The 25,980-nt window shown below is 43.0% G+C and overlaps 1 protein-coding gene across 4 annotated transcripts in view; it reads left to right on the forward strand.

Moving 5' to 3' along the window:
• DGKH (diacylglycerol kinase eta) overlaps positions 1-25,980 on the forward strand; it is a 268,186-nt gene that overhangs the window by 208,919 nt on the left and 33,287 nt on the right. For all 4 annotated transcript variants that reach the window (XM_019500513.2, XM_019500512.2, XM_059724728.1 and 1 more), the window contains 6 exons: positions 2,502-2,612; positions 2,777-2,873; positions 10,919-11,026; positions 17,135-17,248; positions 17,867-18,001; positions 19,030-19,196. In XM_019500513.2, coding sequence (XP_019356058.1) covers positions 2,502-2,612; positions 2,777-2,873; positions 10,919-11,026; positions 17,135-17,248; positions 17,867-18,001; positions 19,030-19,196 — 732 coding nt within the window. The remainder of the gene's footprint in view (positions 1-2,501; positions 2,613-2,776; positions 2,874-10,918; positions 11,027-17,134; positions 17,249-17,866; positions 18,002-19,029; positions 19,197-25,980) is intronic.

The following is a 25,980-nucleotide window of genomic DNA, read 5'->3' on the forward strand; positions in this document are numbered from 1 at the left end:
TACCAGAATGAAAAACAAGCCATAATTCATAGTTTTCAGAGGAAAATACTACTCAAATTCAAAATGGCAGATACTGCCTTTTAGGTACTGATCTTGAGATAAGGGCACTACAGAGTGCAGGACACTGGAAAGCATTGTGTCCAGCAGAGTTTCCCTAGAACATACCCAGAGCATACTCAAGGGGTGGGCTATTATTTGGGATGGAGGGCCACTTAACAAGTTTTGTTGAGCTGTTGTGGGCTGCACGCACATGTGTGTGCAGACACCAAAGATGTGGGTTTTCCAGAAAATTTTGAATTGGAAAATTTTCCAATGCCCTAAATAGAGCGTGATCTGATTTAGCATGTTTATTTGAGTTATACATAGTAAACAAAACTAAAAAAAGTACCCCCATGTTAATGTTATGTCCCAACAGCCCAAGTATTTGAACTGAAATATTTGATTAGGAAAAAAATTAAATACAGCACAGTTAATGTGGTTTAAATGTTATGTTCAAACAAATTCAAAGCTTTATGTGGAAAGAAATTATTTTTATTGGAATACTTGTAAAAATGTAAAGACAATACACAATAGCATATACTTCCCTTACATTGTTTGTTTAAATTTAAGAAAAAAAATGAAGGCAGTGAAAACTGTTGACACATTAGAACTGTGCATGATATGCCGTGGTTGTCCACTCATCTACTTCAACAGAATTTAACTCTTCCACTGAAGTCATTGTGGTACCTCCAGTTTCACTGTCACTATGTGTAGAATCACTTGCACTACTTATTAGCACCATTTCAGAATCAGTTTGAGGTAAATCTGATTCAGAACTACTTGAACTATGTTCTCTTTCACTAAAGGATGGTTTTACCAATGAGTCTGTGGGCAAGGGCAACTTATCATCACACTGCATCTTCTTCACTAATTGTGCTTCTGACTGATTCTCCAGGAGCAAGAGATCTTGAGAAATAGAAACAAGCTTAGCGGTGCATTCATCTGTTAGTCTATTCCTCTTTTTTGTCTTGATTGTGGTGAAAGATTTCCAGTTCCATTCACAAGAAGCTGCTGTTGGTGAAATGCTTAGGATCCTTAGGGCAATCCTGAACAACAGTCGCGTGTTACAGTATCCCTTCCACCATGTGAAAGGAAACATATTCTGTGTTGCCCGCCAAATGGTGTCTTTGCTCCAAAGTCTTTCTTTTGCGTGGCTATGTCTGTCACCACGGCTATTGGCATCTATTCATTGTTACTAATGAATTTGATGAAGAAATTAATTTTTAGAAATGGGAAATTTCCCATAAAAAATAAAGCACTGGAAAATTTTCCGTCCCACATCTCTTCCATGCATGCATGCATGCATGCGCGTGCACGCACATTCCCACAGCTTTCTCTGTGCCCCTTCTCCTGTCCTGAGTCCCTGGCATGTGGCCATGTTGGGCAGGAGCCATGCCAGTTGTACCCGTGTGGCCTGAAGCGCTGTGTAGGAACATAGAGTGGCACTGGCCTGGCCCAGTCATGCTCTGGAGACTTGGGCCAGGGGAGGGGCTGTAGGGAGACAGGAGCTGGGAGCCATGGGTTATTTGCACTCAGCTGGGCCAGTGCTGCATTATGTTCACCCCTCTGTGTACCAGGGACTTGGGGTCGCTCAGGAGCTACACCAGCTGCTGCAGCTGCACCCACATGACACAGCCTGAAGCAATGCGAGGGAACACAACATGGCACTGCATTAGTAGTGCCTGCACACCTATCAAGTTCTGGCCCAGCTTGGCAGGGCCTAGATACCTTGCAACTTCTAGCCCTGTTCCCCTTGCACCCTTTCCCCCACCAGTGGGGAGAACTATACCTGAGCTTTGACTCTTGCCAGGGCTGGGCTGTCTTGTCTTCAAACGACTACAGAATTGGAGCTGTGTACAGACAGTCTCACCAGGCAAAAGCCTGGCCAGGAGCTCCCTGCCAGGATGCCCCCCGCCTTGGATTGTGTACAGGAGGCTAGGGGGCAGGGCAGGGTGGGCCAGGTCAGGCTGGGGAGGGGGAATTGCTGTCTGGCCCCTGGAGCTGCTGCTGCTGCACCCAGCTACAGCATAGGGAAGGGAGATGGGTGAGAGGTGCCGAAAGCCAGGGCAGTTGCAGGGGAGAATCAGTTTTCCTTCAGAGGAGCAACCATGGGCCAGGTAGAATCATTTGGCAAACCAGATCCAGCCCATGGGCTGTATTTTGCCCACTCCTGGCATACTCTTTCTGCTTTTGAAGAGTACAGCAAGCAGTCACCACTACCATTGCCCAGCTCTGCTAGGTAGATGTCTTGATGTAGAGTCCTGTTTTTCTTTTCTATCCCTTCTGAGGTCATTCACACCACAGGAGGTGCTGGCAGGTAGTCAGCCCTGTGATTGCTATTGTCAATATATGGGGCTTCAAGCATATATGGGTGCTAGGACCAGCCACAGTCTAGGTCAAAGGTATATGGGAGCTGTTGAGATAACTGTACAATTACAAATTTATCTGTACTCCTCTCATAGGGAAGGATATTCAGAAAAGTGCGTCATGAACAACTACTTTGGAATTGGATTAGATGCAAAAATTTCATTAGAATTTAATAATAAACGAGAAGAACACCCTGAGAAGTGCAGGTAATGGAACCATCAGTGGTATAGCAGAGGCATTTTATTTTTCTTAATTTTGTTGTTCTTCATGCTTCCTTTAACATCCTTTATGTTTCACTCTTTCCACACAAAACATGCATGTACATCACAAATCATGTTTCAGTACAAGAATTTTTATTCCTTATTTCCAGAAGCCGGACAAAGAATATGATGTGGTATGGTGTACTTGGTACAAAAGAATTACTGCAAAGGACCTATAAGAACTTAGAACAAAAAGTTCAACTTGAGGTAAAAAATATTTATTTATTTTTTACAGCTTTGATCTAGTTTGGTTATTAAAACACAGTACAGAGCAGTGTGGATCATCTAGAACAGGTCTCTCTAACTTCTGGGTGGTGGGGGACCGCGCACACTCTGGGCTGCACACCATTGGGCCACACACTACGTGGGCCACACACTATGAGGGCAGCAGTCATGTGGTCCTCCCTGCCATGCAAGCAGCCAGCTGCCCTCTCACTGCATGTAGTTCGGCCCTGCTTCCTGCCATGCATACAGTTCAGTCCTGCTCCCCTGGCTTTGCATAGTGCACAGGTAGCACAGACTTCTTTTGGCCTCCCTCCGACTACACCACCCTGCTCCCAGGAGCAGGAAAGGAAGAAGAAAGCAAATGAGAAAGGAGTCCAAAGCCCCTGAACACTAACAGCAGGAGCAATGAGAGGAGAAGTGGCTACATAGGAGCCCACAGGCTACATGTTAACTCCTTGCAGGCTGCATGTAGCTCTCAGGCTACCCATTGAACAGCTCTGACCTAGAAATGTGTCACTTTTCATGCCAAGTTCATGTAACTGTTAAAATTTACTTCTCATAAATAAATTGTGTGAAACATGGTAGATGCTAGGTTAATCCAAGCTGAATCTGTGGGTGTGAACACATGTAACACTTAGACATTTTAAAATATGGTCTAGACTGTAAGTGCCCAGATGTACAAGTCAGTTTAGAACACTATAGACCTGCTGGAACACTTCAAAAGTATACCTGGGTAATTATTGAATTTACTCAAATGTAAGACAATGCTAAATATAAGACTACCACCGCAATACTTAGATTCTATATATGGAAAATTAATACATTTATAATTTTCCACGTATAGAATCTAATTATTGGAGGGTTGCCTTGGATTTGTCTCCTTCCCTCTACTACACCAGGGAAAATAAATAGTGGGGAGGCAGTCAGGTGACTCCCTTGCCCTCTTTCCACCCCCCAACTTCTTCCCTGTTTCCCCTTCTCTTCCTGTCAAATCCTGCTGTCTCTGAGCACTTGGAAAAATAAGGAGCAAATTTGAAAATACTGAAGGATGAATTGATGCATTTTCTTTCTTTCTTTTTTTTAAGACTGATGCAAGTTTTAGCACAGGTATTCCACAAATATACTTTTAAGCAACATTTTGTACCTCCTCAGATAGAGTACAAACTATATATGATATTAGTCCAAAGCCAAAAGTCTCATGATTTTACCATATAGTTCACTGGGCTGGGCTCAGCAGAGTCAACAGTGTTTCAAGCCATGACAATCCCATAGCTCAGCACTGCTCAGTATGTGTGTGTACTCCAGATATACCATCCACAAAGTATTCATGTGGTAATTAGCCACCTATTCATGACTGGAACTGGATGTTTTTATCATTAGTCTGGGATGTCCCAAAACTTTATATGTAGATGAAGTGCAGAGCAACCCAGTCCAGCTTCACTTCATGGAGGCTAGGGCTACACTAATCATATACTCTAGGCTGAGAGAGGGGCCGACAGAGTTTGGTGATGTTTGCCAGACATTTAAGGCTGGTAAAGAAAAAGGAATAATTGAAAATGGGACAGAAAATCACAGCTCAGCTGTGGGAGTGAAAGGGAAGTAAAAATGTATTCAACGTAGTGGCTCACCATGACTTGAAAAAGAGTTGGCACTGAGGAGGACTGAGCACAGTGAGCAATGCCATATATCTTATTTGGATGGGATTTATTAACTGAGGCTTGTTGTAGCTTCGCATTAGTATGCTTGTCTAATGTGGGTCCTGTGTTTTATAGTCATGCTCAGTGTTGGCTGTATTTTAATCAGCTTCATAGTCAATTTCCATTACTGAGCATATGCTGCTTTTGGCAGCAATTTAAGGCTATACAGTGCATTTAATGAGGTTTCCTTGTCTGTGATTGTAAGACAAGGAGCTTTTCCCCCCATGCTCATTTGAGTGGAGAATGGGAGGGGCTTGTTTTATATTCGAGTAAATATGTAGGTATTATTTTGAACCATTTCTCTCTACCTGGTTTGGTGTTGTATGTAGACACCAAGCTTTCTGTGAGTAGTGTCTGGTCAGTCCTCCATGCCTTCCTCACTGCACCATTCTTCAGCTGCCCCCCACCCCAACCTTTGTATGGTAACTGGCTGCTCTAGTACTGCTCAGGTGGGTGGGGAGGGTGCCCCTGCCCCCATCTAAGTGTTATGTGTGTTCACACCTACAATTAACAATGGACCACGCCAGTCTGTGGTAATAAGCTCCCATTGCACAGTGGTTCACTTTTCCCACACCCAGCAGTTGATATGTGTTTGTCATTAAAAGTGCAACCACCACCCAGCAACCTCACAGCTGGAGGGAGTAGGTGAATTGAAATTAAGGTACTTCCTAGGGAAAGTCTTTTTTTTAAAGCTGCAGCCTGATGCAGAGATCTAGGGCAGGCCCCAGAATACCTATCTCCCTGTTAAGGGAAGCCTGGAAGGGGTCCAGGCAACCTCACACTAGTCAATTGGGGTCTTCCTTCTCCACTCAGGAGATACTGGGGAAACTCTTGGGCATTTGCCACTGCCATGTATGCTAGGTTAGTGACTCATTCCCATCCCCTGCTGGCCATTTGACAGCACTGCAGTACTTGAAAAGTGACATTTCTACTTCAGACACTTGGCAGTGTACAAATGGGCACCTCTAAACCGTGACGTTAGTGAACCAGTTCCCAAATGGACCATGTTCTGGGAACAGTTAAATTGTGTGTGTCCATACCCTGTGAGAGTTCTGAGATTTTCCAAACCATAGATGCTTAACGTTTCAGAAGAATTTTGATTATTTTATCTAGTTTTTTGTATAGCTAAACAATATGACCTAAGGTATCTATTTTTCTTGGCTATTTCCGTTTTGGAAACACTGACAGGAGTCTAAGATTCAAAAGTAGTAGTAAAGATGGATGGATAGAAAGGAGTTCAGGATAAAGGACGGGTACAGCTGAACCTACAACTTGTAGTCCCAGAACTTTGAGAGACTTTACTGATTCCAGTATCAAGTTAACCAATTAGAGGAAGCAAGATATTATGGTTTGACATAACTGCAAAGTTATATGTACAAATCATTTGAATCTGGCTATTTCCTATTCTAGTTCTAATGTCAATTGTAAGCCTTCTCCATAATACAAGTAGCTAGAAGGAGATGCACATGCTAAGCAACTTCAGAGGTAGAGAGGGATCATCCATAACATGCATTTAGAAAATTTATACGTTTTCATCCAGAGTTTTATGGGCACAGACAATACACTTAGTTTTCCTATAGATTGTGCTAAATATTTTATTTGGAAGTTTGTATTATTTTCATAAAGATGTCTCTTAAATTGAAAGATTTTGATTTATTGTAATGCTTTTTCTCTTGAGTAAGTTTTAGAAGGGTTTTGTATTATTGAAGCAGATTGCCATTAGCTAAGGATTCAGTAATTATCTGAGAATTATGCTTTAGTTAGTGAAGATAATGATGGGAAAGAACATTAGGTATGCTTCAGAGAGTTCTAATTTAAGGACCTACAAATGTAATATTTCTTTTGAATAAGACATATTTTAGCATTCAAATCTGACCTTTTCATAATGATTTCTGAGTATTTTTGAAAGGAAACCAGCCACTGGAAGTTTCATAGTATTGTTTTGCCTAATGATCACTGCTGTGCTCTGTGCTGTGATTAAGTGCAGTGCTGAAAAGTGAAATAGAATTACATTTGTCTTGAAAACAAATACTTTTGTGCTGTAATTTACAAGTGGTATTTCTATATTTTCTAATCTTGGACTATATTTTGATAAAAATGTTAAGTTTTGGCTTTCCACTTGGGTAAAATAGGGTCCACTTTTAATACTAAGGATATTTCTAGTAGGTTTTGGGACATATTTTCAAAATAAATTCCATATCTTCTACTTACTTTACAAAACTGTATTTTCAATATTTCTTATTTATCATTTTTTGAGTAATGAAACCAAATTTTGTAATTTCTCATTTCTCAATACTTCTGAGTAATCAGAAACCTCAGTAATCGAGCAGGGTGGTTTAAAGGTGAATGTTTGCTATCCTTTATACCTTGTGTCCTAGAATTTAGCATGAGAGTCCTCCCAATTACTAGTGCTTTTAAATATGTGACTGACACATTGTTGAAAGTATTGTCAATATACATGTGCAAAATGTGAGACAGAGAAAATTAAGTGATTCTAGAACTAGCCTGGAAGTCTGTGGTAGACCTGGGAACTTAATCCAAGACTCTTGACTCTCAGTCCTATGTCTTGATTTTCCATTCGTAGTAATTCCACTGAAGTCTGGAGGTTTACTCTGATTGTAAACTAGTGTGAGATCAGTATCAAGCAGCAATTTCAGTGTCATTTTTTAGAAGCTATTAGAATTGCTTCTGTTTTTTCAGAGGTGGTGAAGAGGGGTGAGCAGTGGGAAGGAGGGAGACGGTGAGCAGTGGGAAGGAGGAGGTCAAGGAGAAAAAGGTGTGAGGTGGCAGTTGAAGCCACATGCCCTTGTCTCCATGTATTGGGAAGCTTTAGTCACTGTGATAATAGGAGGAGGAGGAGGAGGCAGAAGAAGCCATACAAGTATAAAAATACTGTCCACCTGTCCCAAGTTTGGAATTTTCTGTGCATCTTCTGACCAGCTGTTAGCTGTAAGATCCCTGAATTCCATGGAAGGGGAAAATGTAAATGCAGGGCAAATTATGTGGAAATTCCCTTTATAACGTAGGATAGTAGTTGGGAGTGAGCACTTCATGCCCATGTCTGCACTAGGTCAGACGTTGATTTACTGTAGTGACATATAAACCACGTATGTAATTGCGAACAAAATTTTGATTAACTTTACTGCTTTTGCTCTAATGTATTGATTCCTTCCCCTGCAACCTTCTCTGTTTCCATCTGGTTATATTATAAAGCTCTTTAGTGTAGGATCCAGTCTTCTCACTTAAAAGAAATTGGATGCTACTTAAATAATAGCACTTTGGTAACACTGAATACATCAGTGAGCTGGGATTCTATTTATCAAATGGATGACTTATGACTTCTGTAGTGTCTAGTGAAATCTCAGTGAAGTACTGTTCCTCATTTTATTTAGCAAACTTGTCTCTCTTGATTCTGATGTATAAAGCTGCCAACTAGTCTTTATCCCAAGTTTAACAAATAGGTGCCTGGTGATAGCTTCTGTCATTATTTGCTTAACAAATGGAACAAATACTACAGTATATTCAATTGGCCAAGAAAATAGTCTCTCCTTCTTTACATGTTCTTTCTTGTTAAATTTAAAAAATACATTTTACATGTTCACTAATGTTTTATAATTTTTTATAAACCTATTCCTCCAATGATTTCTCATTTTAAGTTAACTTTTTAATGCTCTTTCAACAATACCAACCGTCAGGAGCACTTTAACTTTCCATTAATGATTAAAATACTGGAAAAATCTTTGTCCATGTCAATGTTCAAATGTGAATCAGCCTACTGGAAAGCATAGAATGGGGGACTGCTGAGGCATAACATCCCCAGGGCAATCACCTCTCATCCTTTCCCTGTTAGACGGTTTGCAGGAGCAGCAGAACACAACATCAGGAGCTGTGTTCATCATGAAGTGCAAGGTGCTCTGGGAATTGTAGTTATCTACAGTGGCAATGGAGTTTCATAGATTTCATAGATTTCATAGACATTAGGGCTGGAAGGGACCTCGGAAGATCATCGAGTCCAGCCCCCCGCCCAAAGGGCAGGACGTCAGCTGGGGTCATAGGATCCCAGCAAGATAAGCATCCAGTTTCATCTTGAAGGTGTTCAATGAAGGCGCTTCAACAACCTCCGGCGGCAGGCTGTTCCAGACCTTGGGGGCTCGGACAGTAAAGAAATTCTTCCTTATGTCCAGCCTGAAACGATCTTGTAGTAGTTTGTGACCATTCGTCCTCGTCATCCCTTGGGGCGCTCTGGTGAACAAACGTTCCCCCAGATACTGGTGGTCACCCCTGATAAACTTGTAGGTGGCCATCAGATCACCCCTGAGCCTGCGCTTTTCCAGGCTAAAGAGCCCCAGGGCTCTCAGCCTGTCATCGTAGGGTCTGCTTCCCTGACCCCTGATCATGCGCGTGGCTCTTCTCTGGACTCTCTCAAGCTTCTCCACATCCTTTTTGAATTGTGGAGCCCAAAACTGGACGCAGTACTCCAGCTGCGGCCTCACTAAGGCCGAGTACAGGGGGAGAATGACGTCCCGGGATTTGCTTGAGAAGCATCTGTGAATGCAAGCCAGCGTTTTGGTCGCTTTACTAGCGGCAGCATCGCATTGCAGGCTCATGTTCATCTTGCGGTCAATGATGACCCCCAAGTCTCTTTCTTCCATAGTGCTAACCAACATAGCACTGCCGAGCCTATAAGGATGCTGCGGGTTTTTCTTCCCAAGGTGGAGAACCTTGCATTTATCGGCGTTGAACACCATCAGATTCTCATCCGCCCACTTGCTGAGCCTGTCCAGGTGAGCCTGGATCACCCGCCTGTCTTCTGGCGTGGATGCTTTGCCCCAAAGTTTGGTGTCATCGGCGAACTTGGCCAGTCCGCTTCTGACTCCAGTGTCCACATCGTTAATGAAGATGTTGAACAGTATGGGTCCAAGGACAGAGCCCTGGGGGACCCCACTGGTCACAGGACACCACGATGAGTGACTTCCATCAATTACTACCCTCTGGGTCCGACCCCGGAGCCAATTTTCCAGCCAGTGGATCGTGGGGGACCCAAGGCGACAATTGGCCAGTTTCTCCAAGAGACGATCATGGGACACCAGATCGAAGGCTTTTTTGAAGTCAAGATATATGACATCAATCTCATCTCCCTTGTCCAGGTGATAGGTCACCTGGTCGTAGAAGGAAATGAGATTGGTCAAGCAAGACCTACCCGCAACAAACCCGTGCTGGCTATCCCTTAAGATGTTGGCGTCAGCCAGTCCATTAAGGATAGCCTCCTTAATAAACTTTTCTAAGATCTTCCCCGGGATAGAAGTCAGGCTGATGGGCCTATAGTTAGCCGGATCCACTTTCCTCCCTTTCTTGAAGATAGGCACCACGTTGGCCTTCTTCCAGTCTTCGGGCACTACACCAGAGTGCCAAGAGTTTTCAAAGATCCGCGCTAGAGGCTGGGCTATGATGCTCGCCAGCTCCTTGAGTACCCTGGGGTGAAGATTGTCAGGGCCGGCTGACTTGAAGGTATCCAGCTTCTCAAGATGTTCCTTCACAAAGTCAGCATTAATGGAGGGCAGGGGATCACCCTCACCCGGACTTCCTGGCCTTGTAGCAGGCACGGGCGTCCCATGGGGCTGATGAGTTTGCTGCTGGGGGGAACATTCACCCAATTTTTTTGCTGCCAAAGCCCATGGTGGCAAAAAATGGGATTAATTCTCCCCTCAGCAGTAGTGAACCGCACTCTATAAAGTTATAATTCCCAGAACACCTTGCACTCCATGACACACATTGCCCACATCACTAAATGTGTACTCAGGAAGTGCAAGCCAAGGGGAGAGTGAGGTGCCCCTTCCTCCCCCCTCACCATCGGTGACACCCAGGGCATGTTCCCCATGTGCCCACCCTACTATCGCATACTGGATCTGGAATCCTCTCAGAGACAGCAATCAGCATCACATGCTTCAGAAGAAGATGCAAAAAATGCTCTAATTCTTAGTTGATGGAGACTGGTGCTTAACACAAAAACATGAACAGGGATAGAGAGAGTTACCTTCTGACTACTGAAGTCTGCTGCAGATATATGCCCATTCAGGTTTGCAAAAAAAAAAAGAAAAGAAAAGAAAAAAAAAAAAAAAGAAAGCTTGCTTAGGATGGCAATAATAAGTACATGTTGGAACTGCTCTTCAGTGTGGGAAGTAGATTTATATAAAGGTCACTAAGATAGTTATGTAGAGCTACTAATGACTTTATATTCTCTTGCCAGCTCCATTTGGAACTCTTGTGTATTATAAACAGCTGATTATTTTTTCGAGTCATTTATCTCACAAAGCCTTTTATACATTACAGTGTGATGGACAGTACATCCCCCTCCCCAGTCTTCAAGGCATAGCTGTGCTAAACATCCCAAGTTATGCTGGTGGGACTAATTTCTGGGGTGGAACCAAAGAGGATGATGTAAGTAGCCTCACAGAAAAGTAAAACTTAACAGCAGATATTCTGCACTATTGTTTTTATGTAATTTCAATAGCCTCTTCATATCATTTGAATAACTACTAAGAAGCTGTTGCTCAGCTAATGTGTTAGGGGTAGAAATGTATATTCCTTTATGAAAGTTATTCTTTTAATAGGAAACCTATCACTTGATTTTAATTTTAGTTTATTTCCCTTCAATGTCTCCTCTAAGCCACCAACACTTCTCTATAGGGCTTAGTCAACTCATAAAAGAACAGATGGGATTTTTTGAAATCACTTATGAACAACCTCTCCTCTTTTTGTATGCTATTCTATGAACTGCTGTAGTGAGGGTTTCAGAATGCATACTCTCCAGTGTGTACTATGTCCACAGGGTAAGAGGCACTCCCCAAGACTAGTCATCCCTATGTATTGTATCTGTATTTTACTTCATTCTTTAAAAAGCTGTAGATAGAACATGGTGAATCAGAAAACAGGGAGAGGCGTAAATATAGTAGAATCCTTTAAATCACCATTTTCTTAGTCTAGTTCTTAATATTACTGCCAGCAAGTTTCTTGTCTACATTTAAATAATCCTTTTTCTGTCTTTGACAGACATTTACTCTACACAAATATATTACTACATACGCTACCGTCTTTCTACTTAGAAGGTATAAGAAAGGGGATTCTTATTGGTGCAGTCTTCTTTAGGCAAAAGAAGTCTATTATTATTACTGCGGGTTTACACTAACTCTGACTATCTCAATTTAGCATGTGTAAAGGTTGAGTCCTATCATTGCTTTGACATGTATATATTTTGTTGCTCTCTTGAGCATACATCTTAGTAAGACCATAGTTTTAATTCATATTATCCCTGATTTTTTTTCCTCCAAAGTACTTAGTTATCCTAATGTTTGCTGTGCTATATTCCTATATCAAAAATGTCTGATGTCATACATTTAGGAGTCTTTTTTCCTATTTATAGTGTGCATCTGAGCGTGGCAATAAGACTTGCCAGTCACTTTTGACTAATGACTTCATGTTCTCCAGGTTTTCAGCATGGAAGTTCCCTTAATATTTATCTAGTTTATATTCAGTAAGTTTTGCCTTTTTTTTTTTTTTAGAAGCAGAGAAGGATAGTCTAGCTGTCATGTTACTATGCAGTATGCATGTATGTCTGGGAGTAACTATCCTGCTATTCCTAGTCATATATAATCAGATATCATGAAGGTGACACTTATTCTGGGAGATGGTAAGCATACAGCTTGCTGCTCTAAGTGTGGTCTCAGATGACTGATCTACAGAGCTGTGCTGATGGCAGTCCGATATGCTGTTGGTTCTGCTTATTTGAACAGAAGAAAGGTGCTGCTTTTGACAGTTCCAACTATTCATGAAAACTTTGCTCAATGAGTCTAACTGGTCTATGGGGTGATATTCTTACCTAACTGAACTGTGTATGTGAAGAGTTGTATCTTATCTTGCCTGCTGGTTTAGTTAGAAGAGGGAAGATTAAACAAGACCCAGAAAAAAAGATTAATCAGTTCCCTGAAAGTGTTTTGTTTTTACACATACATACATAATACTAACTATAGAATTATTATGCACATAAATTATACTGTAGAAAATAACAGAACATTTGGATGCATTTTTTCCTTCATTTCAATTTATAGCACAAGCCAACTGGGTTTTCATAAGCTACTAGAGAAGTGGAATAATCCCAGCTGGTGATCAGGTTACAGTCTAGCTCTTACAAATTTGCTTTTTTAACTCTAATTGTTGGAAATGTGAATCCTTTACTGATGAATTCAGTGTCCGCAGATGTCACTCCAGTACCAAACCAGATTAGGGTTGCCTCCCAGATGGACTTTCACTGACGACTGTAACATTCTAGAGCAGGGGTAGCCAATCCATAATTCCAGAGCCACATGTGGCTCTTCAGAAGTTAATATGCAACTCCTTGAATCTTTGCACAAGACGCATGGTGACCAGCTTTCATAGTTGTTACATTACACCACATGACATCACTGCTCACAGTAAGGATATTACTCAGCACATTACTCTGCAGTTACTTTAGCCAGTTCCTTGTGTAGTATAAGATGAAAATGCATCTCATATAGCGTAGATGACTTGAAAACATCTAGCCTCTTGAAGGGACAGAAATAGAGGTTGCCAAATGAAGCAGATATATCCCACCATAGTTTATCCCAACACTGCTGGTTTGCCTCATCAGATGAAACACATTGTTTGTTGTTCTGCCCATCACTGCTATGAGACAGTGGGTGACATGTTCTCCCAGTTCGTGAGGGGCCTGGTCCTGTGCACTCCAGGAATTCCTGTGAAGGAATCAGACCTTTTTAGCCCTGGGACCACCTGCCTAGCTTTCCCTGCATACAGGGATTTCCCTGGTCCTAGAGATTTCCAGAGATCCATCTTGGTAAGCAAGAAAATCTGGGCGGGTACACTCAGGAGCTGAGAGTCCCAATCCTGCCTGGGTATTCCCCAGAGTACACAGGATTGCACCTTGGAGCCCCTGCCTGGCGCTGCTGAAAAACCTGGTCCGCTCCTGGGCTGTCAGTATTCCCGTGCCATAAATTAAATGGGCATCAGTACTCCTTTGCCAGGGGTGTCCAACCTTTTTGAATGTGGGGCAGGATCATGAACTTTTTATCACCTGGTGGGCTGGCGAGCCATATTCAAAGACCTCACAGGAAGTGACATCACATCAGGAAGTGATGTCACGTGACTTTTGATACCAATACAGTTGCAGGAAGTGACAATGAAATGGGTCTGGAAATGTGCACACGTGTGTTGCAGCAGACAGAGTCAAAGCAGCTATTGGGATGTGCTAGGAAGCGTGCGCGTGCGCGCGCACACACACACACACACACACACACACACACACACACACACACACAGAGCCCTTACCCAGCCCCGAGGCGCCCCCAGCTCTGCATGGGAACTTACCCTGTGCCTCCATCTGCCCCAGCCAGCCCTGAGGCGCCTCCAGCTCCGCGCAGGAACTTACCTCGTGTCTCTGTCCACCACGCATGCGGGCAGGGCGCGGGCCATGCTGCAGCTCCCCCAGCCACGTGCTGGGGGCAAGGGGCGAAGCTTGTCCCCAGCTTGTCCAATCAGGCGTGGCTGGGGCAGCCTCACTCCGCTCAGCCCTCAGGGCAGCTGCAGCAGGACCCAGCTCACTGATGAGCCGGGCCCCACGGGGATAAGCAGCTTCCCTCCCCTCGCTGCTGGCTGGGGCCCACAGGCTGGCCCTGCCCGCCTCGCCGCTGCCCCGCCGCGGCTCCGCGCCAGTGCCAGCACCACTGCAGGCCAGATAAAATGGCTTGGTGGGCCGCAAGTTGGACAAGCCTGTCCTATGCCATAAATTAAATGGGCACTAAACGGCAGCATAAATTGATACCACCTTTGTTGCAGCCACAAGTTTTGGGCATTTGTGGTGTGACAAAGGGGTATGGTCTATTTGCTTGGCCTTTTTGTGCTGCCATGAAAATGTTTATAGCAGCACAAAGATAACAAAAGGCAACATCTGTTTTCCCCCTAAGTAAACTCTTACTCGCTCTTTCTCAACTCTAGATGCTCATCTCCTCCCTAGGCTGCTTGTCTTACTGCAAACTGGGTGTCATATGGTAGCTGATGTTATTTGTGACCTTTTAGCCCTCTCTGCATCATCAATTATTAGATTATCTTCTGCATTTATAAGGGTCGTACGCTTTCCTTGGTCTTCCTCCTGTTTGTGATATACTTCTATAATGCTTTTCTTTTGTCCTTTTTATGTACCTTGCTAGCTGCATCTCAGTGTATGCCTTGGCTTTCCTAATTTTCTCCCTGAATGCCCATGTCCTTAAAAGCCAGAATACTAGGGATCAGTATAATAGTCTGCAGGGCAAAGTTTCCACTTTTTGCAAGTGTAACAGAGCACCTTTGGTACCTGCCACTTTAAGGGCTGAGAGCAGCTGGCAGGTATAGGCCAGCCCTGATGGGGCAGTCACATGACCACTGGAGATCCATATGATTGGAGGAGAGGGCAGAGTGGCCTCCATTTTAGCTCAGGCTCTCAAGACTGAGTTACCAGTCTGCTGCTGGCAGCTGGAAGAACACCAACTGGCTGAGCTGCTGCTAAGAACATCCTTGGAGATAAGGGCAGGAGCTATGGAGATGGCAGGAGGCTCCTGGTCCTGGGTATGAGAACTTGGGTGAGTTGCCCAGTGAGGGGCTGTGGGCAGAGTTCAGTCCAGTGTGAGGCATAAGGTCAGCGTTGTGTAGAGTAGGGTTGGTTGAGAGACCCAAAGGGCTGCATGGGGACTGGCTAGAGTGGAAGTAGGTAAGCCTGATGGCCCGAGTGGGCTGCTCATGGAGCAGGATATGTTGAGAGAGGTCCAATGAGGGGCAGAGTGAATGAGGCCCTGTGAAAGAGGGTGGAGCACAAGAGCAGAATGCTAGAGGTCCAACAAAGAGCAGAGTTTGTCCCGGCTTTAGGCCCGAGTTATAAACGACTTACAGTGCCATCTGCAAGACGTGGGACATAGTGTAGGGAATGTCGGAGCCATGTATATCACCCCAGGCACTGAGGACATTAAATGGGCAGCCTCCTTCATATTTACATTAAGTTTATTAACCAGCAAATCGTGGCAAGCGAGGCAGGGCAGATTGCCCTAGACAGAGGAATGGGTCAATGTTAAGACCTGGTCCTGATTGGCCCCCTGTCACAGCAAGGACAGGGGCCCTGCAGGGGTCCTGATTGGCCCCCTGTCCATTCTTCTCATCAGGATAGCCTGCTCTTGAACCTCTAGGCTAAGTAAAGACATTCAGGGGCATTAAGGGGAAGTTAAATCAACTCAAAATGGCTGCTCAATATCAGGTAAGTCAGGATGGGAGGCCAGTGGGGTGGGGGTGGGGGTTGGGGTCTGCCCAGGGGATCAAGGGGAGGTGTGACTCATAAGGGGAGGGGGGCACCCCTGTGGGTGGTGGGGCTGGCATGACCCACAGGTGGGGTTGGTGGGGTCCCCCCCAGCAAACCTACACCCCCATCCTTCCTGCTCCTCTCCCTACCAGGACTTAATTGCTCAGCTTCAGCAGTGGCAAATGCTGATAAAAGCAGCTGCATGCGGAGTGGCTTGTCAGATGGGGGCTGAGAAGGCTGGCTGGTCAGGGAGGAAGGGGAGAGCAAGGGGTTGTGTGTGTGGTGGGGGGTATAGCACAATGCAATGCGGGGAGGGGGTTGAAAAGAGCAGGGATGCATGCAGAAGTTCCATGCACTGGTTTAACCGAAATCAAATACATTTGATACTACATAAATCCAGGTTTATCTTAAACTGGGTTCTGAAATTTTTAGACTGGTTGTGTACATGGAATTTCTGTATAGTTGCAAGTTTAGACTGATTGCTGGTCTGTAAGTGCAAGGTTGGCACCAGGATGAACTAAGTTTAAATCAAGTGGCCATTTTGAACCTGATTTAACCTCCTCAAATGTCTGGACTTAGCCCTAATAACATACAGCCAGCTCTCCTGGACTCCTTTTGCTCTCTGTTAGGGTTGGGGATCCTGCCTGACAACTCCCTAAAGTCTTCTTTTCTGAAGTCCAATGTCATTATTTTGCTGTTCTCCTTCCTTCCTTTTCTTTAAGATCCTGAACTCTCATTTAATGCTTGCTGTCACCAGAATTGCCTCCCACCTTCACATTCTCAACAAGTTCCTCTTGTCAACCAACCTGTGAGCTGTGTAGGAAGAGGAGCTTCCCATTTCTGGTTGGCTTTACACTCTGTACCAAAAGGTTTTCTGACACACTCCAAATATTATATTTAGTATCATCACCTTTAATATGAGACTTCGCTACATTCATAGTGTCTCACTTCTGTGACACTTAAGTAAGCCTGTAATTTGTATACATCTGAATCTAGAATTTTATTTGTAATAAGTTTTTGAGAGCCCAGAGCTGAGCTAGAGATGAAAGAAGATATGATCCCTGCTCTTTTAAACTTGCTCGTATATGTGTGTGTGTGTGTGTGTGTGTGTGTATGTATGTATATGTATGTATGTATGTGTGTAATATATATGAATATTGCTCTGTATAGTCTTATTTTTCTTTTGTTCCCAGATATTTGGAGCACCATCATTTGATGACAAAATTTTAGAAGTTGTTGCAGTGTTTGGCAGCATGCAGATGGCAGTGTCAAGAGTCATCAAATTGCAACACCACAGAATAGCTCAGGTATGCAGAACCAGCCTTAGGTGTGGGTGATGTGGCTGACCGCCCAGGGTGCTGTGGTCAGGGGACACCACACTCCACACATGTACACAACACATACGTGTGAGCAGGCTACTCTCATAGTGGAGCCCTACCCACACCGCAGGCAGGGGAAGTGGCGCCCCACACAACCCCACCAGGGATTGTGGGCAGCAGCACCATGTCACTTCACCTCATTGCTGGGAGGGTGCACCCCACACCACTGCCTGCCTGGCTGTGCCTGCAGCAGTGCTGCTGATGGGGAGGGCCAAAATACAGGTTCGCCCAGGACACCATTTTACCTATGGCCAGTTCTGCAGGTATGTTTCTTATTTGAAAAACAAGTAAGATAATGAGTAGCCTGGACTGCTGTGGCGAAAACTAGTAGTCTGGCCAATTGCTATATTATACATTATATAATATTAATGCTGTTTTAATTTTTTACTAATAATTAGTCATAAATGAATGTAGTAGAACAGTGCTTCATCCTTGAGATAAATGGGATAGAAGCCACAGCTCCTACTAGTCTATATTAACCACAGGTGGATTGCAGGTTTTCAGTGATATATTATGCAATAAAATAACATACTTATTCTTTTTCAGTGTCGGTCAGTAAAGATCACCATCCTTGGAGATGAAGGGGTCCCAGTGCAAGTAGATGGAGAGGCTTGGATTCAGCCCCCTGGGGTTATTAAAATTGTACATAAAAACAGAGCTCAGATGCTAACACGAGACAGAGTATGTCAGAGAATGCATTTTATTATCTTTTGTATAAAATCCTTCGTTAGTGACATTCTCATAACATTATACCTGGCAAAAACAGCTTATAAAATAATTAGTTTGCTACAAATATGTTCTTTTACACAAGTCGCTCAGAGCTTTGTCACCAGTAAGCATATGCTGTATTTCTTTCTTTCTTTTTTTTTGATAAGTTAAAATGGTCAAATGTCTATGAGAGAAGATTGTATTTATCCAACCTTATCTATAGTTGTATATGTAGTTGTGTAACTGTAAGGAGTATTAGTCACTATAACGTGGCTTCTCTTTCAGCCACTAACTTTGTACTTTATCATACAAAGTACTGGAAGTTTTAGGAGCTATTATATATGTAATAAAATGTAAAATGTCTCTCTTTCATTAATGATTGCCATTGCAGATTTCATCCTACAACATTCTATACCTTATCAAACAATGCTAGAATCCATTTTTAAAAAGTCGGTCACTGTAGGAGTATGTGCTGTTTTAGTCATCTAGAATTAAAAGCATAAAACCTCTCATATTCCTCCTGAGTTCCCCTCTGTTTGTTCATATGAGTGGATGCTGAACACAGTCCTTTCTCTGCATCATATAATCACACAAAAGTGTAGGGTTAAAGGGACCACATGAGGTCATCTGCTCTAGTACACTCAAGGCAGGATCTTCCCTGACTAATAGCTACAGTAATTTGTCTAGTAAATTTGGTAGATTTTTTTTCTCCTTGTTTTCCTGCATGACTTGCATTCAGATTCTTATCCTGGCAAAGTTTTATATCCCCAGTGAATGCATATTGAATGCATTTTAAGCAGCCCATTTAACTGAGGACAGGGGAAAAGGTTATCCATAAAGACGCATTTTTAAAAAAAATTGGTTTTAAAGACTAATTTTAAATGCTATTTTTGTATTGTATCATGCTTATAATTTTTATGTAGAATGATGGGTCAGTCAGTAAATTTAAATAAAAGAAATGTAAGTCTTATCAGTTGAATGTTTAATTCGATTTTAATCAGGCTTTTGAAAGCACTCTGAAGTCTTGGGAAGATAAGCAGAAGTGTGATTCCTGCAAGCCTGTCCTGCGGTCTCAGCTGTACCCTCAACAGGCCATTGACTTGGCTACAGAAGAAGAAGTTGGTCAGATCCAGCTGTGTTCACAAGCTGCAGAAGAACTTATTACGAGGTACAGTAAAATATATGGGTTTAATGGTTTAATAGCTATTCTATCGAAGTGCAGTTATGTATAGAAGTTAGCATGTTCCATATAAGATGAGCTCAACTAATTTGTCTAAAGATGTGACACTTCATTGTCCATGTTCTGGGTTGTGAAAGATCTAAGTTATACTGACAAGGTTCCTTGGGTGAATCTGATATCTTTTATTAGACCAACCCAAATAGTTGGAGAATAGTTATTAAGCAAGCTTTCGGGTTCAAAAACCCTTTGTCAGGCTAAGGAAGTTTCAGCAGTTGGTGTGTGCTCTTCCTGGATGGAATGAAAAGTCATTTATACTGTGTGTTGGTTAGATTTTTTTTTTTCCTTCCTGCAGAAAACTTTTCTTTGACAGAGGGAAAGTTTTTTCTTTTCATCTGAGAACAAAGATTTACCTATAAAAGATTTTGGTAACTAGGGATGCACCGATTAAAAATTTCCAGCACCCCTGGGGAAAACATGGGGGGCATGTACAAAGGGCAAAGGTAAGCTGCCCACTGCAGGCTTGGGGCCATGACTATGCCAGCCACCTCCTGGCAGGGGCTGGGTTGAGGCTGTGTTTGGGGTGGGTGGTGGCGGTGGCGCTGGAAGGGGTGGCTACGGGGTGGGTTATAGCCACCCCAAAATACCCCGTAGCTATCCCTCTCAAGATCACCATTGCTCACCCCAAGAGCACCCCCAGCCTAGCCCCCTTGACGGGAAGAGGCTGGCGTAGGCCCTGGCCCCAAACCCACAGTGGGCAGCCTGCCCTTGCCCTGTGCACAAATCTGGGAGGGGGTGTGCATGCCCCCCATGCCTCCCCTGGGGTTGCGTGCAGCAGGGAGCTGCCCCTCACTCTCTTCACCACCCCAGACGAGTTGCCCATGGTTCCGGCCCCATGGTCATCACAACCCTGGCTAGGCAGTGCCTGTTCCTACCCCACTCTCCCTCACTGTTGGGTCTCAATCTGCCCACCCTGCCACTCCCCTTCCCTCCCCTCCCTCATGCCCCTTCCCCCCCACAGACTTATTAGCTGGACACTGCTCACCAAGCTCCCGGGCTACATTCCTGGCTGCGTGCATGCACACAGTATTTATCCGTGACATTATCAGCTACAATGGCCAATTGCCAATTATGTTAATTTTCCTTTTATCAGTGCTGATCCATAGATCAGATCACCTCTATGATAACAATGCCCTGTTTCCTGCATTTAGACAACAATTAACATTTCTATTGAAAAATACTTTGGACATAAAATTTGCAACTATTATATAATGTAACAAAGTATGCCAACTATCTTATTTTTCTGAATTTCACGTCAGGTTTAGCTATATAAGTTCTCTTTTAATAATATAGTGAAATTCATAATCTGTTTTCTTTGTTTGGCCTAGATTGGACCATAACTATTGGAGTTGTATATTAAAGCTATTTGCAGGTACTTGCATTTAATGTATAGATTAATGTATCCCTATTAATGTAAAGATTAATAGGGATGTTCCTGTTTAGAATACTTAGTCTGTGGAAAAATAATATAATACAGATGTACTTTATAACGGGCATGCAAAATACGGCCTGTGGTCCAGATCTGGCCCGCCAGGCGTTTTTTTTTTGTTTGTTTTTGTTTTTGTTTTTTTTATCCAGCCCATGGGTGGGTGGCCACCAATGAATCATTTCTGGCCCAACTTGTGGCTGTCCCTGCTGCCTTCCGCTTGGGGCCAAGCCCTGCCCACTCCCACTGGGACAGTGTACTGTGCTCCTACCCTTGTGTGCAAGAGGGCCTCAGCCCCAGCTAGCACACAGCTTCCAGGCAGGGCAGCTGCTGCTGCTGTTGCAGCCCCCTGGGGAACTGCTCAACTCCCCCAGCTTCCATCAGCACCTCTTCATGTCCCTGTTGCAGCACTCCAGGCGGCATGTAGGGAAGCAGCAGCAGGTCGGGGGTAAGTAGCAGCTGGGCAGGAGGGCAGAGCTCGGGTCAGCCCAGTTTTATAATGCAGAGTTCCCCTTGGCTCATGTGCCAGTCCTGGGACTCATGCGCCACTGGGGGGAAGCCCCACACACTGCAGCCAGTGGCCTTCCTCATTCCCTGCCACCAGGTGCAGCTCCTGGATCTTCACTGGAAGTGGGGAGCCTTGCACGATGAGGCCAGGCCAGTTCCATTTCCTGCTTCCTGGCGGAGTCCAGGGAGTTGCACACGTTGGTAGAAAGTGGGGCTGGGCAACTGGCACCATCACCTCAGTGCGTGGCTCTGACTGGCTCCCAAGAGCTACATGTGAGACTTGGGGAGCCCCACATGACGAAGCCAGGTTGGCCACGGGTGGGGCTGCCCTTGACAGCTCATCAAAACTCATTAAGAGGCTCTCCAGCCAAAATAATTGTCCACCCCTGCATTATACAGTTCTAAAATAGTTTAGTTTTGCTGTAAGCACAGTGAAAATGAGGGGAGAAATTAGTAGCTGAGAGAGAAAGCACATCATGGAAAAGTTGCACGTCCAAGTAACAGAAATTCTTCTACTCATGTTATACTTGGCTCCATAGTTCTGATGCGTAGAACTGATTCTCAGGCTGTCCTATTAACAACAAATAAAAAAGATACTGTTATTCTTGATTTCGAGGTCATCAAAATCTTGCGTTTGCATATTAATTTTTTCCAAAAGACTTGTAAAGTGGATAGATTAGACGTGTAGAAAAAGAAACAGTGATCCATGATATAAGAAGGTAACATATGTGGAATAAACTGCTCCATAAATTTACTGTAAATTGCAACCTGCCTCACTTGCCTACTCAGCCATTCTTCCCAGGACTTGTTCTAATGCCTTCATACAGTTGCCATTTAAAACAAATCAACTATCCTTAGAAAAGATTTTTCCTTTCCCCTTAAACAAAGTTTTCTCCTTCTCTCCTTAACTGTGGAAATTGCTCTTAGCTTATCCCTGTCGGAGCCTTGGGAAGGAAAGCGTTTGATCCTGGGTCAACCATAACATTTCTATGCATAAAATGTAATGGTTTATATTGTCTGTTATGCTGTGGTTCCGTAAGACTAGAAATCAAGTGTTTTAATGCTTAGTATTTTTTTTCCCTAGGCATATGCAATATTTTCCACTCCATCACTGTCCCACATACCAAAGTCTTTTCTTTTCTCTGTTCCTTGTCCCTGCCACCACAACACAATGTTGCCCTATGCCTTGAGCCACTGAACTTTAATGTTAAAAACAGACAGTTCTTTTTCTGCTTTTTTGAACCATTTTCATTTTCAAATATAAATACTGTCTTAAAACCTTAAACTAGCAAACAGTTGAATATTCAAGCCACTTACACTACTTGGTAAACCTTTCTTACTAATTTTTTTTCATATGTGAAAATTTGTTCCACTCTTATCTCTGAAATCCTTCTGGCCTCTGGACTCTTTAAGCTCTCTCATTCCATTGAAATTTTCTTTTGACTGGCTTTTTTCCCTATATTTTCCTCTGTGTGGTTAACCTTGCTGAAGCCTTTTATTTAAGATGTTTTAGTCGTTCTAATGCTCTGTCATTTCACCAAGACTTTGCTGCTCCTTTATCAGTTCCAAATCATCTCAAAGTTTCAAAGCAATTACAAGTCAGAATGTTTTTCCTATGAAGTAGAGAAATCTGTGCTGCATTTGACATTAGAGATGTTTTTGAAAACATTATTCATATGAAACTATTGTATTCAGCTAAATACTGAAAAAGTACTTTGAAATTTAAATTTTAGATCAAGCATGTTTCCATACCTAATTTATAATTAAACACAACCTCATTCCTTTTTGTTTCTTTTTGTGAGGGAGTTCAAATAGTCGCATCAAATTCTTTTGCCTTCTCAAATGAGAGCCTTTTCAAAACCAATTCCTCTGTCAGAAGAATCTATGTCAGTTGACTCATTTGGAATTAATCTTGCTGTGACATGGCTTAGCTCAGGCACATGATACCAAAGTATCAGGCACACAAGGAATGCATAGGGCTCTCGTTAATTTAGTAGAGTGATCATTTCCCACTGGAATTTAGACTCAATGTTTTCTACATCCTGAGCAGGGGATGGCAAACAGGATTTACAAAATTAATTCCTTATTGCTATTACATTTCAGAAACTATTTTCTCCCTAAAATGCATGTTTTTGGTTTTTTTTAAACAAAAGGAGAGCTCCGTTTTTATAGACACTCCCCACTTTTTCAGGGAATTGTGTATTTTTTACATGAAAACATTAAAAAACTACCCCAAATCTCTCTTAATTTTGGCATTATAGTCCCCTTGACCAGGGTGGGGGAGCCCTTTTTAAAATTGAGGTAGTGCACTTTTCAAAGCCGCAGACATTTATTGTTTTTATTAAAAATAGCATTTGCTTCCTACATACAGAAACTAATGCCAGTTGCTCATTTAAACAGTCAGTTTATTGGCTGCTTCAAATAACAGAAAGCAGTGGGTATAAAGCCCTTAATCTTTGTTGCAAGTGCACTCTAAGCAGCGATGCTGAAGAGAACATTTTGTGGCTGAAGTGACAGATGCAGTGTGTATTTAGGTGAGGATTTTTTCTCTGGATATTAGTGGAGGGTTAGGAGAACAAAGGATTCCCTTTCCTCTCCTCTCCTGTCCAGCTTCTGAAGTGCTATCTATGTAGCCTCATTTTTACTTATTTTCCTGACTCCTTTCACTGTTCCAGCATTGTCACCACCCCTTCTGCACTGTCATTGGTAAAGAAGAACTAGTATCCAGTACAATGGAGAGAACATTCAGATCTGTAATTTCTCCTTCTCTTGCGGATGGTCTCTGTGGCTATACCTCGTTCCTAACAAAATGCACCAGAGGCGCATGCCAGTCAGTGTTCCTGCAGCTTCACTGTTACCTCTGTGCTCCTTCTTTTTTCTCTTCCTTTGCAGAAAATGTGAAAATACTGGCTCCACACTTATCTCCCTGCGTTAGGCATTGGAGTGTTGCTTAGAGAAATGGTTCAAATTCTGCAGTAAAAATAGGCGAATTCTTTGCGTAGAGATGATATTTTTTATCAGGTCAACTAAACAGTTGCAAAAAAAAATTGTTCTTTTCAAGCTTTCAGAAAAGCACACATCCTTCCTCAGGTTTAAAAAAAAAAAAAAAAAAGGAAGTTTAAAAAGTGGTGAGAGGAATGAAAGATGGTCAGAAATGTCTCGGGTATGAAAAAAAGCAGTAAAAATAGGAATGCTAGAAGACTAGGCGGGAATGTAGCCATGAACCACAAAAGCTACTTTTAATGATGCATTTAATTTAGTTCTTCATTTAAAAGAAGAAGAAGAATGGGGAAGCACTAAATAACTTGTTACAAATATTTAGTGATTATATAGGAGTTCTCAATGCTCGTTACCTTTTTATAAAGCATTTTCTTTGTATTTTATAGAGCAGCAGACTTGCACGTAGGCACACACTGAAAATAGGTTCCTCGCCCTCCTGCCTCTTAGATCCAGTGTCCTGTCTGCTCCCCTAAGTTCCCTTCTAGGCTTGAGTCAAGTGGTCTAAAGCAGTTTAAGGACACTTTAATTCTAAGGTGTTTCCAAAGACTAAACTGTTTAGGCTTTTAGCAGTCTTAACTTTTAAACAAATAGTGTGTGCCAACTCATGTGCTTAACCTTCGTAATTTCTTAGTGTCTTCAAATGGAAACTGCTTTTCCTGCCTCACTTATAACTGTGTTATAGCCCTATCTGTCTGCGTTGTGTGAGTGCAGCACTTCAGTCCCAACGTATAAGAACTGTGGGGGGGAGGGAGGAGCAGGGAAGAGGGGTCCTATCAGTCTGGTCTCAAACTGAAATTCTGCTTCAAGTTGGGGAAAAATGAAAGAGCCAGTTTTGTATAAATTTTTTAAAATGCTCACCTTTGGACAGACAATAATATGGAATTTTTTACCTTGAATACAGTTATTTAGAGACAGCTGTTAAATAGGAAGGTTCTTGGAGTGGATGTGATATTTTTTATTAGACCAGCTGAGTAGTTGGAAAAAAGTTCTTAGCAAGCTTTCAGGCGCAGCCACTGTTCCTCAGGCTCCCAATGCCTGAAGAAGGGTGACTGAGCCCAAAAGCTTGCTAAGAACTTTTTTCCAACTACTCAGTTGGAAATAAAAGATATCACATCCACTCAAAGAACCATGCCTGCCTATGTCCTTAGACCAACACGTCTACAGCCAAAATACCAGTTAAATAGGGAAAGTATCAGTTTACGCTGGAATCAACTGTGGTTCTCCCTGTCCCAGAAACTGTAATACAGAAATCATGTCGGCCATGACATGGCAATCGAGTCACTGCTAGAACATTTCTTTAATAGCACAAGTATTTACTCAGGAGCTTAAGAGCAGCATATTGAGCTTAACTGCAGAGCAAGTTTAGATAGCATAAAGCAGGAATTATATTTTAATTGTCCAAACTGCAGGTTAGCTAGGACCATGCCTAACACCTTTATTGTTGTAAAAAATGGTATTTAAAATGCAAATTCCATTGAATCTTTAATAGTCACAAGTGGTCAAAGTGCTGCATCTGAGAGATTTGTTCTCTTCCTGTTTAGTTTCACTCGCAGCCTATAACACTTCTCATAAGACCCCAGTATAATAATGTTCTCAATAATGACAGTATTTTCTATATGAATGATCTGGGATGATCTAGTTGTCTAGGATGATTTGGCAGGGATGATGTAGTTGGGGATGGTCCTGTTTTGAGAAGGGGGTTGGAGCAGAGGGGATGGGGGATCCCTACTTAGCAGGGAATGGGGAGGGGTGGGGGAAAGCAGGAGGAAACCAGGTAGACTT

The sequence above is a fragment of the Alligator mississippiensis genome, chromosome 1 (genome assembly GCF_030867095.1).
Source record: "Alligator mississippiensis isolate rAllMis1 chromosome 1, rAllMis1, whole genome shotgun sequence".
Lineage (NCBI taxonomy): Eukaryota > Metazoa > Chordata > Crocodylia > Alligatoridae > Alligator > Alligator mississippiensis.